Below are 23,487 nucleotides of genomic sequence, written 5' to 3' on the forward strand. Positions count from 1 at the left end.
TATTTTAAAAGATAATAAAATTTATTAAAAGTAATCACATATCTAAAATGTTTCTAAAAGCAATGTAGTAGGCACTCTTAACTGCTGAATTTCTCCAGCTCTCTTCGAATTTTAAAATTATTTATTTACTGTATGTGTGTACACAGAGATCAAAGGATAATACTCAAGAGTTGGTTCTCTCTCAATCGTGTGTGTCCTGGGAATCAAACTCGGATTTCTTAGTGGCAAATGCCTTTATCTTCTAAACTGTCTTACCAAACCCTTCACTTAAAAATCTCCCCCCCCCATATGTATGTGTTTCTAGGAAGCCTGTCTGTCTTTCCTGCATTAAGTCATGAATTTCTCCCATACTCTTCTAAAGAGTCAATCTTTTACTTGAGTTTCTCCCAGTAATATTCAATGAAATATTATTTTGTTACACTCTACTGTTCGCCATATATATTTCTTTTTCTGTTTGTTTGTTTTGCTTTGGTTTCTGAGATAAGGTTTCTGGCTGTCCTGGAACTCACCATGTAGACCAGGCTGGCTTCAAATTAAAAGAGATCCACTTGCCCTCTGCCTCCTGAAAGCTAGGATTAAAAGTGTGTGCCACCACCACACACTTTTTTTATTTCTTAACTGCTTTCTTTTATCAACTGAAAGTTATGAGATATGAGAGCAAGCAAAATAGAATAGGAGGTAAATGATTTGCCACGCCTGACAACTTGGATGTGATCCCTAGAACCTAGAAGAGAAAACTGACAAAGTTGCCCTTTGACCTTCACACACCCACACCATGGCATATGAACACACTTAAACACCACACACATATTAATAGTAATACATTTGATTTTTTTTTTTAAGTTTTGAAACTAAATCTGGAGGGGAGATGGATCAGGTATACTGTGTGCCGTGTCTAAGATCACTCATATTTTAAGAACAAGTACTTAAGTACTCCCCACCACTCTACCATTAGTTACTCGCTGGTTAGTGATTGTTTAGTTACAGAATAATTTTTGATAGCAGAACTACAAAGAACTTGTGCTAGCCTAGGTCTCCTCAACGATATTTAAAACTTGCTGGTATCAATGTTATGGGGGGGGATGTAATTACTGTTTAAATATGGAATCTTTTTGTTGTTTCAAGATAAGGTTTTCCTTCTCTATATAGTCCTGGCTGGCCTGGAACTCAGAGATCTGCCTGTCTCAGTATCTTCTGGCACTGAGCCCTGAAATGTGGTTGCCTTTCATTGATTCTACACAATTCTTGGAAATAATCTTTTTACATTTTGTCCCTCTGCTTTATTACTTCTTTCTGGAACTCCAATACAACATACATACACTTTCTCATCTGTGCACCATCTGTTCCATGTATCAAACTTTTTTTAAAACTTCTGTCCTTTTTCTTCCTCCAACTCTGAAAATGAACCTCACTATTTAGTCCTGACTGACCTAAAACTTCAAAAATACGCCTGTATCTGTTTTCTGAATTCTGAAATTACTGGCATGTACCACCATGCCAGGCTTTGCATTCTAAGCAATTTCTTAATATCTTCCTTCAGTTCACTAAGTTTTTTCTAAGATGCTCCCCAAATAATTAGTTGTAAGTCTCTTAAGTCCCTTTTTGTCATTTTATTTTATTTGTGGAAAAACTGGGAATTATGCTTAAATTGGAGTGTGTTTGTGTGTGTGTGTTTCAAGACAGGGTTTCACTGTAGTTATCAAGCCTATCAAGCCTATCCTGGAACTAGCTCCTGTAGACTAGGCTGGCCTCAAAGTCACAGGGATCCACCTGCCTCTGCCTCCAGAGTGCTGAGATTAAAGGTATGCGCCACCACCGCCTGGCGCTTAAATGGACTCTTTTTTCTTTGTTTTTTCGAGACAGGGTTTCTCTGTGGCTTTGGAGCCTGTCCTGGAACTAGCTCCGTAGACCAGGCTGGTCTCGAACTCACAGAGATCCGCCTGCCTCTGCCTCCCGAGTGCTGGGATTAAAGGCGTGCGCCACCATCGCCAGGCCTTAAATGGACTCTTATGAAGAAAAATTTTCCTTTTCCGGGTGCACCATGAACCTTGAATTATCATTCTCATTCATATTCATTCATTCCCTCCCCGTCTGTCTCCTCCCAAGATCCCCCTCCCCCTCCATCTCTTAAGTGTTGCTAGGATTAAATGTGTAGGCCATGCTCAGCTACCTTACATTCTCAATCTAAGGCTTTGGGAAACAATAGGGTGGTGAATTTTAGTCATATTCCATGGGGGTTGGGAGAGACTGGGGCCTTTCCCATACGAATCAAGATAAAATCGGCAGTTTGCTTCTGATTTACTTTGTATTCTGCTTCTGAGCACAAAGCACTACTAGGCCACCAAGGATCAAATACTAAGGGTAGCCCAAGTTTTATCAACTTTTACAGGTAAGAACTGGTACAGCTACTTTCTTAGTGACTCAACACTCCTAAGTATCACATGGAGAAGCAGAAGAGAGTGCTCTGAAGAAGGGCTGAGTAAATTGAGTAGCCTTGCTTTACAGCCAGCTCTTGACAGAAACGCTCAAACACAAGAGACCAGAGCCACTTGTTCAAGACAACACTGCTTAGTCACTGAGGAAGGAGAAGCCTCATGACATCATAAACATTCCACAACCTCAACACGTCACACCAGGGATAATATGGTTCTACATTAACTGTGAGAATAAACTGTAACAGCAAAGAATCCAGTTCTAAATTTTCCCAGAAGAATACAACATATTTTGCTTTTAAAATTAAAGAGTAATTCTGACATTTGAGAAGCAAGTATGTAGAAAAGTAAGTAGAAATAAAACCACTGTTGTTATTAAATAATTACATATAATTATGGGTTTTGACATCTCTAAAATCATAAGGCACTTTTATCACATTATGGGGGCTGAAGAGACAACTCAGGTTATTATCACATTATGGGGGCTGAAGAGACAACTCAGGTTAACACTGACTTTTTCCAGAGGACCCAGGTTCAATTCCCAGTACTGAGATGGCAGCTAAAAACTGTACTATGTATAGTTCCAGAAGATTGAATACCCTCTTTTGGCTTCTGTCTGCACCAGGCACAGACATACATGCAGGCTAAATACCCACCCATGCAATAAAATAAAAATCTGCTTATGGTTTATACATTCCTTGAGCACCTTTGTTCTGTTTTGTTAACTATACTTTATTTTATCAGAAACATAATCGTTTACGGAGTACACATGCCTGATATTTAGGCAATGGGTCTAAAAAAAGGGGGGGGCAGAAAAAAAATCAAGCAGTGGTGGCGCACACCTTTAACCCCAGCAGAGGCAGGTGGTTTGAGTTTGAGGCCAGTCTGGTCTACACAGTGAGTTCCAGGACAGGCTCTGAAGCTACACAGAAAAACCCTGTCTCAACCCTTGCCCCCAAAGATAATTCGTTAATTTAGTTAGGAACGAGCCTAAAGTAAAGCCAAGCTTTCATAATTAATAAGAAGTCTCCGTGTTATTTGAAAGATTCATTACAAACAATCCAGTAGTTCATTCCCATCATTTACAAAACTTCTCTACAGAACTGACAATACTGGTCAAAAAAGACATGTACACATTCACTGGTCCAGAAATCATACTTATTTGACTTACTAGGCAAACAAAAGAACAAGTATTGAAAAACGTGACAAAAGGATGTTCATCATGGTTTTTTTAACAGTGAGCTAGAAACATTAGCCGTATTTACTCGTACAATAACCCTAGTTCATACATATTAGAATACCCCAGAGCCTTAAAACCAGACGTATGAACTCTGAATACACTTTAATAAAGTCAATTTGTTGTTTACCCCATGCTTATTCAAGGCGTTAGTACCAGATGAAACTATGCATAAAGCACACAAGACCACCTATACAGATCCACAAGTGGGAGGAATTATTAAGTGAATGAGGAAAATGTTCACAAAAACCTTTATAAAAAAAAGAAAGCAACTCTTTCTATGGAAATTACTCGATTGTATGAGAACAATACACATGTACAAGAAAAACTTGTAGAGATCAAATATAACCAAACACTTACCCCTAGGCAATAATGCCTTTTATTTCATTTTGTGCTTTTCTACAATTTCCAAAACTTAATGTTACTTTTATTATTTAGGTTAACAAGTAAAATTTCACTTATTTTAAATTATATTTATTTATGGTATATAAATGTGACATTTAAATAATGTATAGATACTGGCAAAAACAAAGTTCTTGCCTGCTGTATGTCCGTATGAAGGTGTTGGATCCCCTGGAACTGGAGTTACAGACAGCTGTGAGCTGCCACATGGGTGCTAGGAGTTGAACCAGAGGGCTCTAGAAGAGCAGCCAGTGCTCTTAATCACAGCCCCCAAAGCACACGTTTTTAATATATATATACTTTGTTGTTGCCGATGATTTGGAGAAAAGATCTCATTAAGTTCAGGCTGGCCTCAAACTCACTATGTAACTGAGGATGACCCTGAACTTCTCATTATCCTATCTCCGCTCAAAGTGCTGGCATTTATGGGCATATGTCATGACACTAGGATAGTTGTCACCTCCCTTCTTTTTTGAGACAAAATATGTAGCAGAAGTTATCTTCAAATCCAAAATCCTGCCTTGGCCTCCTAAGAAAAAGCATAGATAAACAAGTTCTAGATAACCAAGTTTGATTCAACCTAAGGATTTTTCCCCCGATTGATTGATTGAGTATGCAGTGTTCTGAGAAGAGGGCCCCAGATCTCATTACAGATGGTTGTCAGCCACCATGTGGCTGATGGGAATTGAAGTCAGGATCTCTGGAAGTGCAGTCAGTGCTCTTAACCTCCAAGTCATCTCTCCAGTCCAACTAAGGTTTAATAAAGTCTTGAATAAAGTCTTGCATCCTATACAGCTTGATAACTGTATAGAATAGGCAAACATCAAACAGCTAAACTGTTGTTCTCCTGTAATCTTTGTATAAATATTCTCAGAACTCAGCAGATTGAGATTAGAAATTTGAGGCCAGCCTGGGCTACACAGAAAGACTGTATTTCACCCCTCCCCCCCCCCCCAAAAAGCAGCTTTGAGTTCCACGTCAGTCTGGGCTACAGAGAAAGAGCCTGTCTCAAAAACCCAAAAGATCAGTACAAATCCTATAGAAGTCACTGAGGCTACACAGTTGCATAATGCATTAACAAACTAACCTGTCAGAGTAGATACTGAAACTGTTACCAACTATTGCCAACATACAGTAGATATGTCAGCGTAATTACCATACAAAAACCCAGCTATCCCTAAAACTGAGACATGAATTTATTCCTCTTATTTCCCCTATTAACTTTTTTTTTTTTTTTGAGACTGGGTTTCTCTTTGTAGCCCTGGCTGTCCTGAAATTCACTCTGTAGGCCAAGCTGGCCTCAAGCTTACAGATCACAGAGATCCACCTGCCTCTGCCTCCTGGAGTGCTGGCATTAAAGTTGTGTGCCACCACCACCTGGCCAATCACAACCATTTTTAGACAATGTATCTCATTCCCAGAGAATCGAAGAACAGCCATGATTTTTTCTAAAATTTTGTGCAAAATCCTTGCTGGAGAGAAAGGAAAAAAGGGGGGAAGCTTCTAATTCTTAAAATGAGTATCTTATTCTAAGAGACACCACTTTTAAGGCAAAAAGTAACAAAAGGGGGCTGGAGAGATGGCTCAGAGGTTAAAGAGCATTGCCTGCTCTTCCAAAGGTCCTGAGTTCAATTCCCAGCAACCACATGGTGGCTCACAACCATCTGTAATGAGATCTGGTGCCCTCTTCTGGCCTGCAGGCATACACACAGACAGAATATTGTATACATAATAAATAAATAAACAAATATTCTTTTAGAAAAGTAAAAAATGTTAGGGGGAAATTATCATTAAATATGTAACATATGCAACCTTTTGTTTTACTTCCATATTTGTATTAGAAACAGGAGTTCCAATGAGAGAGAGAGAGAGAGAGAGAGAGAGAGAGAAAGAGAGAGAGAGAGAGGAATCAGCCAGAAGGTGGTGATTTTTAAATCCATCACTTAGGAGGCAAAAACAGACAGATCTCTTAAATTCCAGGCCAGTCTGGTATAAGACAACCAGGGCTACACAGAAAAACCCATCTGTCTCTGTCTCCATACACACATACACAATCAAACAAGTAAATATTTTAGAAAAGAAATAAAATATATAATTGGTTTAAATTTATTTGCCCCACAATAGACAGGATATCCATGGTTCTCTTTTGTTTTATTCTGTCTCAAAGGTCTCTCTCATCCCACTACCACCCCAGCAACAAAGAGGGTCATATTTCCTTCCCCAGGTAGGTTAAGTTCTCATACTTCCAAGATCAATAGGACCATTAAATTTTAAGTAGTTATGGGAAAAAGAAAATTTAAGGCCAGACACGGGTATACAGCTGATATCCCAGCACATAGGAAGAGGATCAGGAGTTCAATCTTTCAGACTCTGAGGGCCAGCCTGAGCTGTAAAAGACACTGTGTCAAAAAACAAAGCCAGAGGCTACAGATATGTCTCGGCATCTGAGGCCACTTATTTTTGCAGAGAACCCTGGTTCTTTTCCTGGCACCCACAAGGTAGCTCACAACCATCTGTAACTCCAATTCCAGGAGACTTGATAACCTCTTCTGACTTCCAAAGGAACCAGGCATGAACACAGCCCACACATACATGCAAACAAAACACTCAAAGATGTAAAATAAATTTGAAATAAAAACACGATTAACTCCAAGAATAGAAAAAAAAAGAAAAGAAAAGAAAAAGAAAACTCAAAAAACACATGGCACTTCCTCAACTTTGACTATGGAGTCTTTTTTTGGTTGAGACAGGGTTTCTGTGTAGTCCTGGCTGTTCTCAAACTCAGAGATCTGTCTGCTTCTGCCCCCCAAGTACTGTGATTAAAGGTGTGCACCACCACACCCAGATTTTCAGAAGATTCTTAACGTATTTTATGAAAAAAAAATTAAAGTGGGAATCTGGTCTAGCACACCCCTAAGCTAGCATTCCTAAAGCAGAGGCTGGCAGATCTCTGAAGACAAGGCCAGCCTGGTCTACACAGTTAAGTTCCATACCAGCTAGGACTACAAGATGAAACTCTACCTCAAAAAAGGGTGGAGTAGCCGGGCAATGGTGGCGCACGCCTTTAATCCCAGCACTCGGGAGGCAGAGGCAGGCGGATCTCTGTGAGTTCGAGACCAGCCTGGTCTACAGAGCTAGTTCCAGGAACAGGCTCCAAAGCCACAGAGAAACCCTGTCTCAAAAAAAACAAAAACAAAAAAAAAGGGTGGAGCTTCTTCATTCATTCAAAGAATTAATAATATTGACAAAAGAACTCACCTTTATAACAACTCTAGTAAAATATAATTAATATTTTACAGATTTTCAGCAGAGAACTACCTTATAGTAAACTAATCTGCCCAATGTCCAGGGTTGTACACCTAGTAGTTAAAAAAAAAAAAGCCAGTATTTGGACCTTGGTAATTAAGTCTGGAAAGCACACTCTTTTTTGTTGTTGTTTGTTTTTCGAAACAGGGTTTCTCTCTGTTGCCCTAGCCTAGCTGTCCTGGAATTAGCTCTTGTAGACCAGGCTGGCCTCAAACTCATAGATCAACCTGTCTCTGCCTCCTAAATTCTGGGATTAAAGGCATGTGCCACCACCACACTGCTTGGAAAGTGGACTCTTAAACGAATAAACGGATGATGCTGCCTAAACTGCTTAGGAAAATAAATCTCCTCTCCAATCAAATGACCTCTGACCCCAGTTTTAACCCTAAATGAATAATGATCAGTAAGAACCAGATAAAGACAATAGTTACAAGGTAAGAACCAGGGTCCCCAAGGCAAAAGTTAATTCAGATCTTTTCCATCCCAAAGGCAAGGTGAAGCTCGGCAGTGGAGGCTCACGCCTTTAATCCCAGCACTCAGGAGGCAGAGGCAGGCCAATCTGTGAGTTCGAGGCCAGCCTGGACTACAAGAGCTAGCTAGTTCCAGGACAAGCTCCAAAACCTACAGAGAAACCTTGTTTCAAAAAAAACAAAAAGGCACAGATGAATTTCAGTCAAAGAAAATAATAGTCACAGTAATTTTCCTAATAGTATGTAATTTCTATGACAAAATGCTTATTGTAATTTAAAATTCTGGAATTATTCTGTGAACTCCACCACAGTGGCAGTGTCTGTCTGTGGATTACTGTCCTCTAACACCTTGGAGAGTTTCTGAATAGTTAGAACACAGATCTTCAAGGCTCATGGATGAATATATATAGTTATGTATGAATGTTTTGGCTGCATGCATGCCTGTGTACCATATATAATTGCAGGGCCCAAAGAGGACAAGGTATGTTTGATCTCCTGGAACTTAAGTTACCACATGGGTGCAGGAACTGAATGCAGGATCTCTGAAAGAGCAGCCAGTGCTCTTCTCTGCTGAGCAGTCTCTCCAGCCAGCAAAGGTACTTTTAATCTAATGTGAAGTTAGCCAACTTTTTGTTACTTTCAAATGAGAATGAACATGAGAATATCTTTCATACATAGTCTAAGGCAGCAGGAGCTCACATAATCCTTTAATTTTAAATGTTTTTACTTGTTTTGAGAAAGTCTCTCATTATGTTGCCCAGGATGCTCTTGATTGCCTAGGTTCAGACAAGCCTCTCATTCTCAAGTAGCTAGTGTGTATCAACCACCTGTCTTTTCTTTGCATAGTAATGGAGATTGAAGGGCCTCACATCAACTGATTCACTTGCCTCTGCCTCCTGGGTGCCCCCAAGACTGCTATCTTCAGGGGTTTTTTTTTTTGTATTCTTTTAACTCTTTCATATAAATGTATATTTTAACAACACAATGATCTTCATTTTTGCTCTAGAAGTTATAGATACCCAACAAAAGGATATTCTTTACTAAGAAAAAAAAATTTCAACCAGAGATTGAATGCAGTTGAATGTAGTTGACTGAAGGGCTTTATACAGGACAGGTAAGCATGAGCTACAACTCTTGGTCAGTTGGTAGTACCAATCTATTTTATTTCCAGGACACTATGAAGCTAGCCAGGGCTACAAAATGAGTTCAAGGCTGGCCTGAGCAACTCAAAAGTTTCCTGGATGCAAGCTGCCAATCCCAGCAACTAAAAACTAGGATCAGGAGTTCAAGGCCAACCTGAGCTATGATGAGACCCTGTCTCAAATAAATATATATAAAAAAATATTTTAAACTCTACATATTTCAGTGTTTTCGGTATCAACAATTTACTTATGTACTTATATCAATCAACAACTCACACCATAGTACAGCTATATATGTACTACATATATAGCTACCACCTGCTACCAGAATGTGTATGATTTAATACGGAAGCATCATAAACATAACCATGTCAGAAAATAGGAACAAATTACACATAGGAACTTGAGGCTAGGGAGTTTTACTGAGGTTGAGTTCGGCATCTGCTGCTAACATTACAAGCAAAGATTCTCAAATCTTTATAGAAAGTATCAGTGCACAACACAACATTTATGCTTTCAAGATTGAGAAAATGCTTCACATTTTTACAGAAAACAAAATTAAGTAAATCACGAATTACAAGTATAATAAATGTCAAAGCAGAGTCATTTTCCATTAAGAATATTTAAAGAAGTTCTTTTTTATAACAATACCTGGGTTAACAAGTTTCTCAACATCCTCAACCGCATATGCCTCGGCAACTCAGAGTTAGACTACATTTCAACTACAACAAAATCTTGTTTTAGATCCAAGGCAGAAAACCAAAATTACAGATTTGAAATGTTCATCTAGTATCAACAATTACTTTCATTAACTGAGAAGAAATATGGAGGAAGCAGACAGCCCAAGCAAATCTAAAATGACTAGTATCGGTATTTTCAGAAACTTGCTTTTTATAAACTAGAATCTGCAGCTCCAAAAAAAAAAAAGCTTTTGTACCCTTCTTTAAAAATTCCAATGAACTTACTAGACCTGGAAGGTCTAGTACTCCCCACAGGTCAGGGAACCCTGACTGCTCTTCAGGCTTATGAGAGAGGGGGAATTGATTGGGGGAGGGAGAGGGAAATGGGAGGCGGTGGCAGGGAGGAGACAGAAATCTTTAATTAATAAATAAATAAATGTGACAACACACACACACAAATTCCAATTAACCTTTTATTCCTATGGATGTTTTGCCTGTACATATATCTGTGCACGATGTACATGTAGTACACACAGGCCAGAAAAGGGCCCTGGACCCCCTGGGACTAGAGTTATAGATGGCTGTATTATGTAGGTACTGGGAATCAAACCCGGATCCTCTGAAAAACCAGTCAGTGCACTTAACCACCGAGACATCGCATTCCAAAATACAGGCCACTCTGTGTAGCAATATTTGTATTGATTTCCTAAATGCATATTTGTTTCATATAAATACTAAAAAAAAAAAACCCACAACTGTTCAAAACCATTTACTCATAACTTTACTTGGTAAAGTTTACACAATTTAAAGAGGTTGGGGATGCTTAGTGCTTGAACGCTGTTCACCTTGTAAAGGCTCAGGTTTAATGGCCCATACAAGAAAAAAATGAAGACTAAAAATATTTACAAATTTGTTCATACACTTTCTTCCTCCAAATCATTCTTTTTTAAAAAATATAATATGAGGGTTGGGCCAAGCAGTAAAGGTGGTGGCGCACGCCTTTAATCCCAGCACTCGGGAGACAGAGGCAGGCGGATCTCTGTGAGTTTGAGAACAGCCTGGTCTACAAGAGCTAGTTCCAGGACAGGCTCCAAAACCATAGAGAAACCCTGTCTCGAAAAACAAAAAAAAACAAAAAAAACAAACAAACAAAAAAAAAACCTTGAGACCTATCTCTAGCACCTACACTTAAAAAAAAAAAAAAAGACAGACAGACCTCTCAGGAGGCTGAGGCAGGTGGAGTTCAAAGCCAGCCTAGTCTACAGAGTGTGTTCCAGGACAGCCAGGACTACAAAGACCCCGCTTACAAAAGTAAATAAACAAACAAACAAAATCTGATAGCATGGTAGTCCATGCTTCTAAATCCAGCACTTTGGAAGCAAATTCACTCTGGTCTACACAAGTTCTAGACCATCAAAACTGCATCACAGTGAATGAGACTGTATTTCAAAAGAAAAAGAAGGGGCGCTGGTGAGAGGACTTAGCAGGTAAACTGTTTGCCATAAAACATGGTGACCTTTGAGGGATTCCCAGAACACATATGATGAAATAGGAATGACTCCTGCAAGCTGTCCCCTAGCCTCTACTGGTGTGTCATGACACAAAAAAGAAAGAGTACATGTATATATACAAACACACAGATAAATGTTGGGGGGGGGAGGATTCTAGGGAAGACACCAGGAGCAGGTAGACACCAGGAGCTGGCTGGACAATCAACATAATCAAATTGGTGAGCTACATATTCAGTAAGAAACCTGTCTCAAAAAGTAAGTGATGGTGGCGCATGCCTTTAATCCCAGCACTCGGGAGACAGAGGCAGGCGGATCTCTGTGAGTTCGAGACCAGCCTGGTCTATAAGAGCTAGTTCCAGGACAGGCTCCAAAACCACAGAGAAACCCTGTCTCGAAAAACCAAAAAAAAAAAAAAAAAAAAAAAGTAAGTGAAAAGCAATTGAGGAAGACATCCAACATTCATCTTGGCTTCCTGCACATGTCCTGAGGCTAAAAAAAAATCTACAAATATGTACACACAGATTGATTTTCAATGGTATCTAACAACCCTAACTAAAAAAATAAATTAAAAAATTCAAAGCCAGACAGTGGTGGCACACGCATTTACTTAATCTCAGCACTCAGGAGGCAGAGGCAGGTGGATCTCTGTGAGTTTGAGGTCAGCCTGGTCTACAGAGCATGTTCCAGGACAGGCTCCAAAGCTACACAGAGAAACTCTGTCTCAAAAAACCAGTAAGATGGGCTGGAGAGATGGCTCAGTGGTTAAGAGCATTGCCTGCTCTTCCAAAGGTCCTGAGTTCAATTCCCAGCAACCACATGGTGGCTCACAACCATCTGTAATGAGGTCTGGTGCCTGCTTCTGGCCTGCAGGCATACATGTAGAAATTGTATACGTAATAAATAAATAAATATTTAAAAAAAAAACCAGTAAGATTTAAAAAAAGAAACAAAACCTGAGAACTGTATTTGGGGCAAAAAGGCATAAGATCAGCTTTAATTAGCATAAAATAAAGTTATTCCACACCTTATTTTACTTCATTTTTGAAAAAGGCTGTCCTGGTACTCACTATGTAGAACATGCTGGCATCAAAGTCACAGAGATCCACCTGTTGACATGCAGTGATTAAAGGCATTCCCTATCATAGCATAATGCTAATAATATAAAATTTAAAATGCTACAATCAGTCAGGTGGTGGTGGTGCGTACCTTTAATCCCAGCACTCCGGAGAGGCAGAGGCAGAGGCAGGTGAATCTCTGTGAGTTCAAGGCCAGCCTGGTCTACAAGAGCAAGTTCCAGGGCAGGCTCCAAAGCTGCAGAGAAACACTGTCTCGAAAAACCAAAAATAAAATAAAATGCTACAATCTACGAGTTAAAAGCATTAAACTTCAGTTAGAAAAAAATTTATGTTTCAAATGTTGTAAAGTGAAAAATTGTTTAATGGGTTCAGAGTTTCCTTAGGAAAAAAGGATTTATTACTACTTATGTATGTCTCTATGATGTCAGAGACCAACAGAAGTCTGGAGCTGGAGTTGTGAGTTGCCAGATGTGGGTATTGGGAACTGAACCTGGGTCCCCTGGAAGGGCAGCAAGCATTCAATCAATGAGCCAACTCACCAAGTTCCAATTTCACAAAATCTAATGAAAAAAACCTGGAGGTAGATGTGGTGATGTGACATTATAATGTGAGTGTCCTTAAAAAATATCAATGAAGTGCCAGCGAAATGGCTTAATGGGTAAAGGCACTTGCTGTTAAGCTTGACAAGTGGAGTTTGAACCCCGGGGCCCATATAGTGGAAGGAGAGAATCTACTCCAGACAGCTAGTGCGGTGGTGGCTACAGCCTTTAATCCTAGGCCCTGGGGTTGCGAGGAGGAGGCAGAGGCAAGCGGATCTCTGTAGAGTTTGAGGCCAGCCTAGTCCTCAAAGAGGGTTCCAGGAGAGCCCTTGTATTGTCACAATACAAGCAAACAAAAACAAAAAAAGTTTGTGTGACATTTGCGGGTCTCAAGCAACTCTAAACACACAAACAAAAAACAAAACCCTGTTCCACAAATTAAAAAAAAACAAAACTTTAAATTGAACGCAGATGTTCATGCCTGTAATCCCAGTACTTGGTGGTCTAGGAACTGTTTCTAGCCCAGGCCACAAAACAACTTTTAATAAATTTACCAATATAATGTTTAAAAACAGAGTAATTCAAGCAACCTAGGGTATGTGTGTGTGTGTGTGATATATTAAAATATTATCAGGGAAGAACTTGAATAAAGAGAAATCCAATTTTTTTTATTTTATTTTATTTTTCATTTTTTTGGTTTTTCGAGACAGGGTTTCTCTGTGGTTTTGGAGCCTGTCCTGGAACTAGCTCTTGTAGACCAGGCTGGTCTCGAACTCACAGAGATCCGCCTGCCTCTGCCTCCCAAGTGATGGGATTAAAGGCATGCGCCACCACTAAATTCAATTTTAGTGGTCACTGAAATGCCAAGAGCTGAAAGCAGGAGTGGTGGTGGTACACGCCTTCAATCCCAGTGCTGGGAGGCAGAGTAAGTTCCAGACCAGTCAGGGCTGTATAATAAAGTAAAATCTTTAAAACATTTGCCTGTCTTTTTCTTTTTGGTTTTTTTGAGATAGATCAGAGATCCACCTGCCTCTGCCTCCCGAGTGCTGGGATTGAAGGCGTGCACCGCCACCGCCCAGTTTTGCCTGTCTTTTTAAAAAAAAAAAAAAAGTCAAGGACTGGGATACCAAGTGGTAGAGCACTTGCCTGATATCCACAGGGCCCTGCGGTCAATCATCAATCTCAGGGTAGAGGAGTTAACAGGTGGAGAGCAAACATCCTAGAAGAGGCTCTGTGTAGACCAGGCTGGCCTCAAAATTTCTGGCCTCTGGCTCCTGAGTGCTGAGATTAAAGAAGTGTCACTATTGGCCAGTTTACTGTTGATCTAAATCATTTTAAAAAAAAAGAAAGAGAGAGAGAGAGAGAGAGAGAGAGAGAGAGAGAGAACACAAAGCAAGCCGGGCGGTGTTGGTGTACACCTTCAGGTGGATCAATGCTTTCGAGGCCAGCCTGTTACATGGAGAGAGTTCCAGAACAGCCAGGGCTACACACAGAGAAACCCTGTCTCAAAAAAACAAATATAACCAGGCAGTGGTGGTGCATACCTTTATTCCCAGCACTCGGGAGGAGAGGCAGGTGGATCTCTGTGAGTTTGAGGCCAGTCTAATCTACAGAGTGAGTTCAAGACAGGATTCAAAGCTACACCATCTCGAATAATCAAAAACAAAGAAGAAAAAAAACAAATATATACATATGTGCATACACACATATACATTTATGTAAAATTACAGAGCAAACCCATTATACTGAACAGTAGTTATCAAAACATCTTAAAATTGTATATTTAAATATATCAAAATTGTATTATATTTAGTAGGAAAATAAGGGATTTTTTTGGTTTGTTTTTCAAGACAGAGATTCTCCATGTAGCCCTAGCTGTCCTGGAATTCAGAAATCTGTCTGCCTCTGCCTCTCAAGTGCTGTGATTATAGTTGTAGGCCATCACGACTCAGCCAACAAATAGATTTTATTAACAAACTAAATAATTTTAACATATCAAGGAGAAATGAGTATAAATGCTTCGAATTACCTGAAAAATTTGAAATAAAATATGAAGACGTGTGATTTCTCTTGGAGACAGGAAAAGACCCCATTACTTCAACTATGACTTAGAATTTTCAATTCTTTACTAACTGCAGTCCAGTGAAAACTTCTGAGCTCTGGTCCCTTGTTGAGAATTTCTGTATCATGAGGTTATGAGAATCAATACTAGGGCTTGGGTATCAGTAGTACAGCTTATTCCTGTAGTGTTCAAGACCTTGGGTTTTGTATATCCTCAATCACCTAAAAATCAAATACAGTATTTTTTTTAATGTCAAATAACTAATGTCTTGTTTCTGACTGGTTTTAGGACCACATATTAAGTCCTGAATATTTCAGAACACTAATTTTCAATAAACTGCATGAGAAAAAAAAGATAAACTGAGCCAAAGAAATGACTAATGGGTATATTAACTTTAAATAGCTGTTTAGTGAAAAACAGTAATAATACAGCCTTAATATTCATTACCTGAACCATGTGTAGAAGTATACACCTTTAATCCCAGCACTTTGGGAGGCAGAGGCATGTACTATGTCTATACTGGGAAATTGTAGCTGGTTAGTTCGACTCGGATCTAAATTATTTCTATTGCTTAGCATTTACTAAGTTTTTGTTTTATCTTGCTGTTTTTTGTTTTGAGACAGGGTTTCTCGGTAGCTTTTGGAGCCTGTCCTGGAACTAGCACTTGTAGACCAGGCTAGCCTCACACTCAAAGAGATCTGCAAGCCTCTGCCTCAGCCTCCTTAGTGCTGGGATTAAAGGCGTGCGCCACCACGGCCCGGCTACTAATTCCTTTTAACCTCTCAACTTGTTCCCTCAACTGTAAAAACATTGCAATGTTGTTTTAAGAGGCAGGAGAGGGTCTGGCAAAAACACTAAAGAACATACCTACTAGTAAAGTTCACATTTTAATAAAGTCAAATCAACTTGAAAGTCTCAGTTTATTTTGGAAATTATATAGACAAAACAAACGTCACAATCTTGTCTAGTTTACTGTCTCTCCCTTGTTCTCCTTAAAGCCTGCAACACAGCTGGGTGGTGCAAGTCTTTAATCCCAGCACTCAGAAGGCAGAGGCAGGCAGACCTCTGAGTTCAAGGTCAGCCTGGTCACACAGCAAGTGACAGGACAGCCAGGGCTACACAGAGAAACAGTCCTGAAAAACCAAACACAAAACAAAACAAACAAAAACCTTGCAATATTTGCACAGCACAGTAATTCCTAAAACAAACTAGCCCGGATTACAATAAAACCAGATTTCTTATTCTGTTAAAGGAAAACAAGGTGGGTTTTAAAATTTGAAAGAATTTTAAATTTAAACAAGGTGGATTTTAAATTTAAAAGAAAAAATAGAAAGCCGGGCGGTGGTGGCGCACGCCTTTAATCCCAGCACTCGGGAGTCAGAGGCAGGCGGATCTCTGTGAGTTCGAGACCAGCCTGGTCTACAGAGCTAGTTCCAGGACGAGCTCCAAAGCCACAGAGAAACCCTGTCTCGAAAAACCAAAAAAAAAAAAAAAAAAAAGAAAAAAAAAAGAAAAGAAAAAATAGAACAGTCAAAACTGTTAGTGTTTTGCTTCAAATATCCGAATTAAAACATATTACTAGTCTTGAATATACACTAAGTGTCTTTAACGTTTAATTTATGGATCCCAAGCTTATCAGCTACATAAACTTTCAGGGAATGTAAAAGGTAGAATAGCAGAGAAAAAAAAAAAAGGAGCGTATAGGAATTTGCCTAATATACAACACTCATGCTTGTGTTACAATATCCTTATGTAACACAGTACCATGTACAACAAATACACACAATGAAAATAAAAATATATAAAACTGCTTATTTATTTTATGCCAGACTACCAGGGAATACGATTCACCCACCACCTCACAACACCCTTCCCCCATAAGTAGCCCCAGCTTCCAAGTCCATTATACAACCTGTGATTCCTGCCCTCATGAAAAGATTCTTTTTATGGGCATAGTTAACAAATGCCAAGTTGCAAAGTTGCACTTTGCTGGATTGACGTTTTCACAATGTAAGAACAGTATGATCTGGAATCTACTCAAAGCATTTGCCAGGCAGTCAGCTGATGATCACTGAACACAACAGGACAGAAATGAGAGAAATTACACTTCATTATTTAAGCCAGGTAATCACTACCTTGAAAACTCAAACAGGCGGACGGTAGACGGTCCAATGAAACAAAGTAATTCCACTGATCCAACACCACCACAAAAGCTCGGCTTTTCCCTACGTTTTCTCCACTCTTGTAATTTCCCGTGTAAATAGCTTTTAATAGGTTCGCGGGATTAACCCGCAGCACGCAGCCGCAGCCCGAGTAACTTTTACAAAAGGTCAGAGCGGTGCCTTTCAAGGCTGCCGACCCCTGTCGGGCTTCGCCGCTCAAACTAAGTCGCTTTCACCCACAGAACGTTCCAGACCCAATCGCCCAACCCGAACAAGAGTTTTAAAAGGTAAAGCTTGGGGGTCGGGGTTGGAGGGTTGGGGTCTTTCCGTTCTCTTTTAAGAGCACGCCCCTCCCCAAATTAACCAGACGGAAGCCAGGACCCCCGCGTGCCGCCGCGTCCCTCCCGCGGTCCCACACGTTGCCCGGCCGCCGCGCGAGGCCTCCGGGCCCCCGAACGCGCCCACCTGATCGCCCTTTCTCCGCAGACTCCGCCCCCCGCCCCCGCCCGTTCGCTGCCGCCGGGAGCTCCATATGGGACACTCGGCTCCCTCGCCCTCCGCGCCTCACGCCACCTCAGCCGAGCCCCCGCCGCGCCACCGTCCTTCCCCGCCGCCGCCAGCACGGGCGCCGACCCCCACGGCTCGCTGCAGTGCGCGGCGCGCACGGTGGGGCTGCAGGCCTGCACGGCCCAGGTGCTGTGTCAGCCTCTCGGCGGGCTCCGCGGCGTGTACGGCCTGGCAAGTCACATGGCGGTGGGACCGGCCCGCGCCCCCGACACTTGGGCTCCTCTCAGATCCAGGCCGGACGACCGAAGCCACTCACCTCCACGAAGAGCAACATGTCTGCTTCCGCTCGGCCCGATCGTTCACGCTGCCGCGACTCCAACTGGCTCCCAGGCCCGGGCCCCAATCGCTAGGATAAGGACACTCGCCTTGCCCCTCCACCCGGCAGTGGACCGGCTCCTCCCCCGCCGTCAGCCGCTGCGCCCTGACCCGCCCGGTCCCGCCTTCCTTGAAAAACAACTGTTTCCGGTTCTGCAGACAAACTGCTTCCGGGAGAGGACCCCTCCCCGCGGCGTGCTTTGCTGTGGCTCGCCCTCCTCTGGCGGCGTGAGCGAAAGCGTCTCGCTCGCTCTTGTGGCGTGGGTGCACGCTGTGCAGGCCGCTCCGTCCCGGGCCGCGGGTTGTGGAAAGCTCCCACTCACCGGTTTTCCCTTTTCTCAGCTCCATGACCGCCGCACCCCTAGAGTTTGCGCAGTTGTCGGAGTTGAGAGTCTAGGTTTGATTAAAAGGCGGCTGTGTGCGACTTCCTCGCCCCTGCCCCTGCTGGAAACGTGGAAGGGGGTGGGGCAGGCTGCAGTAGCAGCTCAGAGACTCGTGTGGCTGCTCGAAATTAACTGCGTACTGCGTGCCTGGCACTCTCCTAAGCACTTTGCGTGAGTTCACCTCAAGACCCTGTGAATAAATCGTTACTATCCCTGGTTTGTCGAAGGAGCCCTGTAGCACCTCAGATTGTTTTAAACACAAATTTAATAGAACTTAGCCCCAGGCCCCTTGGAATGGGGCTTCATTAACGTGACGATGCTCCACTGGGATGCGTAAAGTGCTGCTAACTAATAATTAGTCTAGATCTCTCTTACTGCTGTTTACCTAGTCAAATAAAGGACTAGAAAGCTTTTAAAATCCATGTTGTTTTGTTATGTTGCTAGAGTTATTTTTCTCTTACCAAGTATCCTTTAATTTCAACCCTCCCCCCAACACGTTTTTTGTTTTTGTTTTTGTTGTGTAGTCCTAGATCCTGCAGACCAGGCCACACCCACAGAGATCTACCTGATTCTGCCACTGCCACTGTCCCTGGAGTTCTGGGATCAAAGGCCTGTGTCTCACACCCACCTCACACTTTTTTCTTTTCTTTTTTTTTTTTTGAGACAAGGACTCTGTAGAAGTTGACCAAACATTGCCTCCCCAGTGCTGAGATGAACGGCGTGTGCCACCCTACCCAGCTACCCTCACCTTTTAAAATACTCTTGACTGTCTGCCAGATGTAGTGTCACGCATGCTCTATAGTGAAACGTTGTCTCTTGAGGGCAGGACTTTTAGTTGCCTTCATATTTTCCTCATTCAGTGATTTAAAAAAAAAAAGAAAGAAAGAAAGAAAAAAACTAAAAACCAGGCGGTGGGCTGGGCCGTGGTGGCACATGCCTTTAATCCCAGCACTCAGGAGGCAGAAACAGGTGGCTCTCTGTGAGTTCAAGGCCAGCCTGGTCTATGAAGTGAGTTCCAGGACAGGTTCCACAGGTTCCAAAGCTACAGAGAAACCTTGTCTCAAAAAACAAAAATTAATAATAATAATAATAATTTTAAAAATATACCTTAAAGTGAGGTTTTCATTTTCATGAACTCATGCTTGTTTATCTTAAAAACCTTTCCCTGGGAGAGGGGGAAGGAAATGGGAGGCGGTGGCGGGGAAGAGGCAGAAATCTTTAATAAATAAATAAATAAATAAAAAACCTTTCCCTTTCCCCAATATTTTTATTAAATACTTTAAATATATATATGTTTATATATATATGACTGAAATACTTTAAATATATATATATATATATATATATATATATGACTGAAACAGATGTGTGCCTATTGTACGTGGAGGCCAGAAGAGGGCATCAGATCCCCTGAAATGGGAGTTACAGATGGTCGTGAACAGCTGTGTAGGTGTTGAAAATTGAACATAAGTCATCTGTGAGAGCCCCCATGTTCTTAATCACAAAGCCATCTCTCCAGCTTCCATTAAAAAAAGAAACACAGCCGGGAAGTGGTGGCGCACGCCTTTAATCCCAGCACTTGGGAGGCAGAGGCAGGTGGATGTCTGTGAGTTCGAGACCAGCCTGGTCTACAAGAGCTAGTGCCAGGACACGCTCCAAAGCCACAGAGAAACCCTGTCTCAAAAAACCAAAAACCAAAATAAATAAATAAATAAAATAAAAAAAGAAACACAAGCCGGGCGGTAGTGGCCTTTAATCCCAGCACTTGGGAGGCAGAGGCAGGTGGATCTCTGTGAGTACAAGGCCAGCCTGGTCTACAAGAGCTAGTTCCAGGACAGGCTCCAAAGCTACAGAGAAACCCTGTCTCGAAAAACCAAAAAAAAAAAAAAAAAAAAGAAAAAGAAACACGATTCATTTTTACTGTCTTTGTGTATTGTTAGGGATCTGAGGTTCAGCTATGTGCTCATGAGAGAAGAACCCTTGATGGCCTGAAGCCACAGATTCCCCTCAAAGGTGGTCGTGAACCACCAGATGTGGGTGCATGGAACTGCAATAGCAGTGCTCTCTTGTTAGCTGAGCCATCTCTCTAGCCACAGGATCTTCCTCTTACCTTTTTAAAGGATAGGAGCATCTTCATTTCATATCTTTGATTGTGCTGTACACTGTGAGTATTATTACTTTCATTGCTTAATAAAGAAGCATATAGGTCTATAGCAAGGCAGGATAAAGTTAGGCAGGGCAATCAACCTGAGGGTACTGGAAAGGAGAAGGGCAGAGTGAAGAGACCCCAACCAGCTGCCAGGGAAGCAGAACATGTAGAATATGAGGTAACATGGCAAAGCATAGATAAGAAATATGGGTTAATTTAAGAGTTAGCTCGTCACAAGCCTGAGCTATCGCTTGAGCTTTTATAATTCATCCTAAGCCTCTGTGTGAGTTACTTTGAGAGCAGGTGGTTGGAGCAGGATTCTCCACCTATATGTTTGTTTGCCTACATGTATGTCTTTGCACTGGGAACTGAACCTGGGTCCTCTGCAAAAGTAACAAGTGCTCTTAACCGCTGTGCCATCTCTCCAGCCCCAAGCTTTCAATTCTGTTCTCTCTCCCTCTCCCTTTTTCTGAAACAAAGTCTCTCTGTGTAGTCCTGGCTGTCCAGGAACTTGCTATGTGTATAGGAGGCTGGCCTCTAGCTCACAGAGATCCTGCCTCTGCCTCTCCAATGCTGGGATTAAAAGTGTGCACCACCACACCCAGCCCCACCCTTTTTGTTTGTTTGTTTGGTTTGGCTTTTCTTTTTCTTTCTTTTCTTTTTTCTTTTTTTGTTTTTTTGTTTTTTGTTTTTGTTTTTTGGGACAGGGTATCTCTGTAGCTTTAGAGCCTGTCCTAGAACTAGCTCTTGTTGATCAGGCTGGCCTCAAACTCACAGAGATCCGCCTGCCTCTGATTCCCGAGTGCAGGAATTAAAGGCGTGCGCCACCACCACCCGGCTGGTTTGGTTTTTCAAGACAAGGTTTTTCTGTATAACATCAGCACTGGCTGTCCTGGAACCTGCTTTGTAGACCAGGTTAGCCTCAAATTTACAGAGATCCACCTGTCTGTCTCTGCCTCCTGAGTGCTGGGATGAAAGGTGTGCACCATACCTCTGGCTTTCTATTCTTAGTCCATGTAATCTCCTTTGGTTTGCTTCACATAAAAAACAAAAACCAAAAAAAAAAAAAAAAAAAAAAAAAACACCTCACTTTCTCACATTGATACCAAACTCTATTCACCATTAAGTTGCTGATACTTTACTTGGCCGGGCAGTGGTGGTGCACGCCTTTAATCCCAGCACTCAAATGGCAGAGGTAGGTGGATCTGTGAGTTCGAGGCCAGCCTGGTCTACAGAGCTAGTTCTAGGACAGGCACCAAAGCTACAACTTAAAAAAAAAAAAAAGTTGCTGATACTTATATTTTAGTCCCGCTTTAATCTCCTTGCCAGTAAATTCTCATTATTTTATCTCAGTCATTAAACTCTCTCCCACTAGGATAGAAATTTTAGCACTGACCTCCGAAGCCATGACTCAGGGTGTCTCTCCTGTTTGTCAGTCAACCATCTCTCTCCATACAGTTTTCCCGAAGACTCTGCATGCCACAGCTCTCTTCTTCATGTCTTTTGTTAGCAACTCACAGTCTATCTTTTCTTTCTCTCCTTTTTTAGTTTCTTCACAAAAGCTCTATGGTGCGGTCTTCTTGGTTTAGGATACTCGCATCGGCATAACAGTATCTCAGCGAGTGCTTTTCAGTCAGAAGGGAAGGGTTTTCACTGCCATTAAAAGGCTTCATTTCCCGTTGCTGATGAGCTCCGTGCTACATGAAAAGAACACCAGAGTGAGAGAGAAATAAAGTTGAATTAGCTCAGTTGGCAAGTATCAGTTGAGGCGCTTTGTGGATGCTTTTCCTTTTGCAAAATAAAAGGGTTTTGAGGCTTTTATAATTTGACCACAACAAAGTAGGAAATTTTGAACCTTCCGAATTTCTGAAGTAAATTAGCCTGAGTTATGATTTATGGGAAAAGAGAGGGAGTAATAACTATAGGTGACAGGGTGAGACTGATTATAACAATCATTGTATTTTAGACCTCAGGAAATGCATGTGAAGAGAGGTGTCCACTCCAGTCAGCTTCTCTGGAAGAGCAAGTGAAGACTCCTACTGAATGTGAGAAAAACAAAAGTCACAGCCAGACGCTGGCAGCTGGTGCACACGGGCTAGTGCACACCAGCAACACAGCAGCTAGTGCATATCGCCTAGTGCACACCAGCAACACAGCAGCTAGTGCATATCGCCTAGTGCACACCAGCAACACTGCAGCTAGTGCATATCGCGTAGTGCACACCAGCAACACTGCAGCTAGTGCATATCGCCTAGTGCACACCGGCAACACTGCAGCTAGTGCATATCGCCTAGTGCACACCGGCAACACTGCAGCTAGTGCATATCGCGTAGTGCACACCGGCAACACTGCAGCTAGTGCATATCGCCTAGTGCACACCGGCAACACTTGCATTTGAGCATGGTACAAGACAAGTTAGGAAGTTACTTGTGGACAGAGGAGGGAGTCACAATCTCTATTTTATTTTTGAAATAGAGTCTCAGTCTCCTTGTTATGGAGCAGCATAGCTATAGACAAAGTTGTATCTGTTTGGGAAGCGAGAAAAATCAGAGCTGGCGCTGAGAGCAGCCTTTTCATGCAAGTGGTGCTGGAAAGGTATGAGGAGCTTCACAAGGCCAGCCACAGGAGAAAAAGAAAAAGAAAAAAGAAAACATAGGGTCTCATTCTGAAGGTTGAACTTGCCTCAGCACCTGAGCACTGGAATTACAGGTATGAGCCACCATGCCTAGCTGACAATGTCATCTTAAAGCGAAACATTTCATTTGATCTGCGTTTATTACCTTTAAAAGAGAACAACAGCTGGGCCTGGAAGAGCAAGGCCTATCATCCTAGCTACCTGGGATCTGAGGTAGGAAGATCAAAAGCTGAAGACCTTGGCCAGGGAAATGACTCAGCAGGTAAAGGCTGCTAAGCCTGGTAACCTGAGGAGAGTCCTCAGGAACCACGTGGTAGGGGAAAACTGACTCCTACAAGTTACACACGCACATACAGACACACACACACACACACACACACACACACACACACTTGCTCAATCGATTGATCAATCCATCA

The 23,487-nt window shown here is 41.9% G+C and overlaps 1 protein-coding gene across 3 annotated transcripts in view; it reads right to left on the reverse strand.

The window, feature by feature from the left end:
- Larp4 (La ribonucleoprotein 4) overlaps window positions 1-17,979 on the reverse strand; it is a 60,831-nt gene extending 42,852 nt beyond the window's left edge. Inside the window, exon 1 of one of the 3 annotated variants that reach the window (XM_041642754.1) lies at window positions 17,843-17,979. In XM_041642754.1, coding sequence (XP_041498688.1) covers window positions 17,843-17,860 — 18 coding nt within the window. In that variant the 5' untranslated portion in view covers window positions 17,861-17,979. Of the gene's footprint in view, window positions 1-16,992; window positions 17,055-17,842 lie in introns of those variants that run through there. The other 2 variants (XM_041642755.1, XM_041642756.1) reach the window with 2 other exon arrangements.
- Between the last annotated feature and the right edge of the window lie 5,508 nt (window positions 17,980-23,487).

Source organism: Microtus oregoni, unplaced genomic scaffold (assembly GCF_018167655.1).
Source record: "Microtus oregoni isolate MIOR12 unplaced genomic scaffold, Mior012 000077F_ref0000221, whole genome shotgun sequence".
NCBI lineage: Eukaryota > Metazoa > Chordata > Mammalia > Rodentia > Cricetidae > Microtus > Microtus oregoni.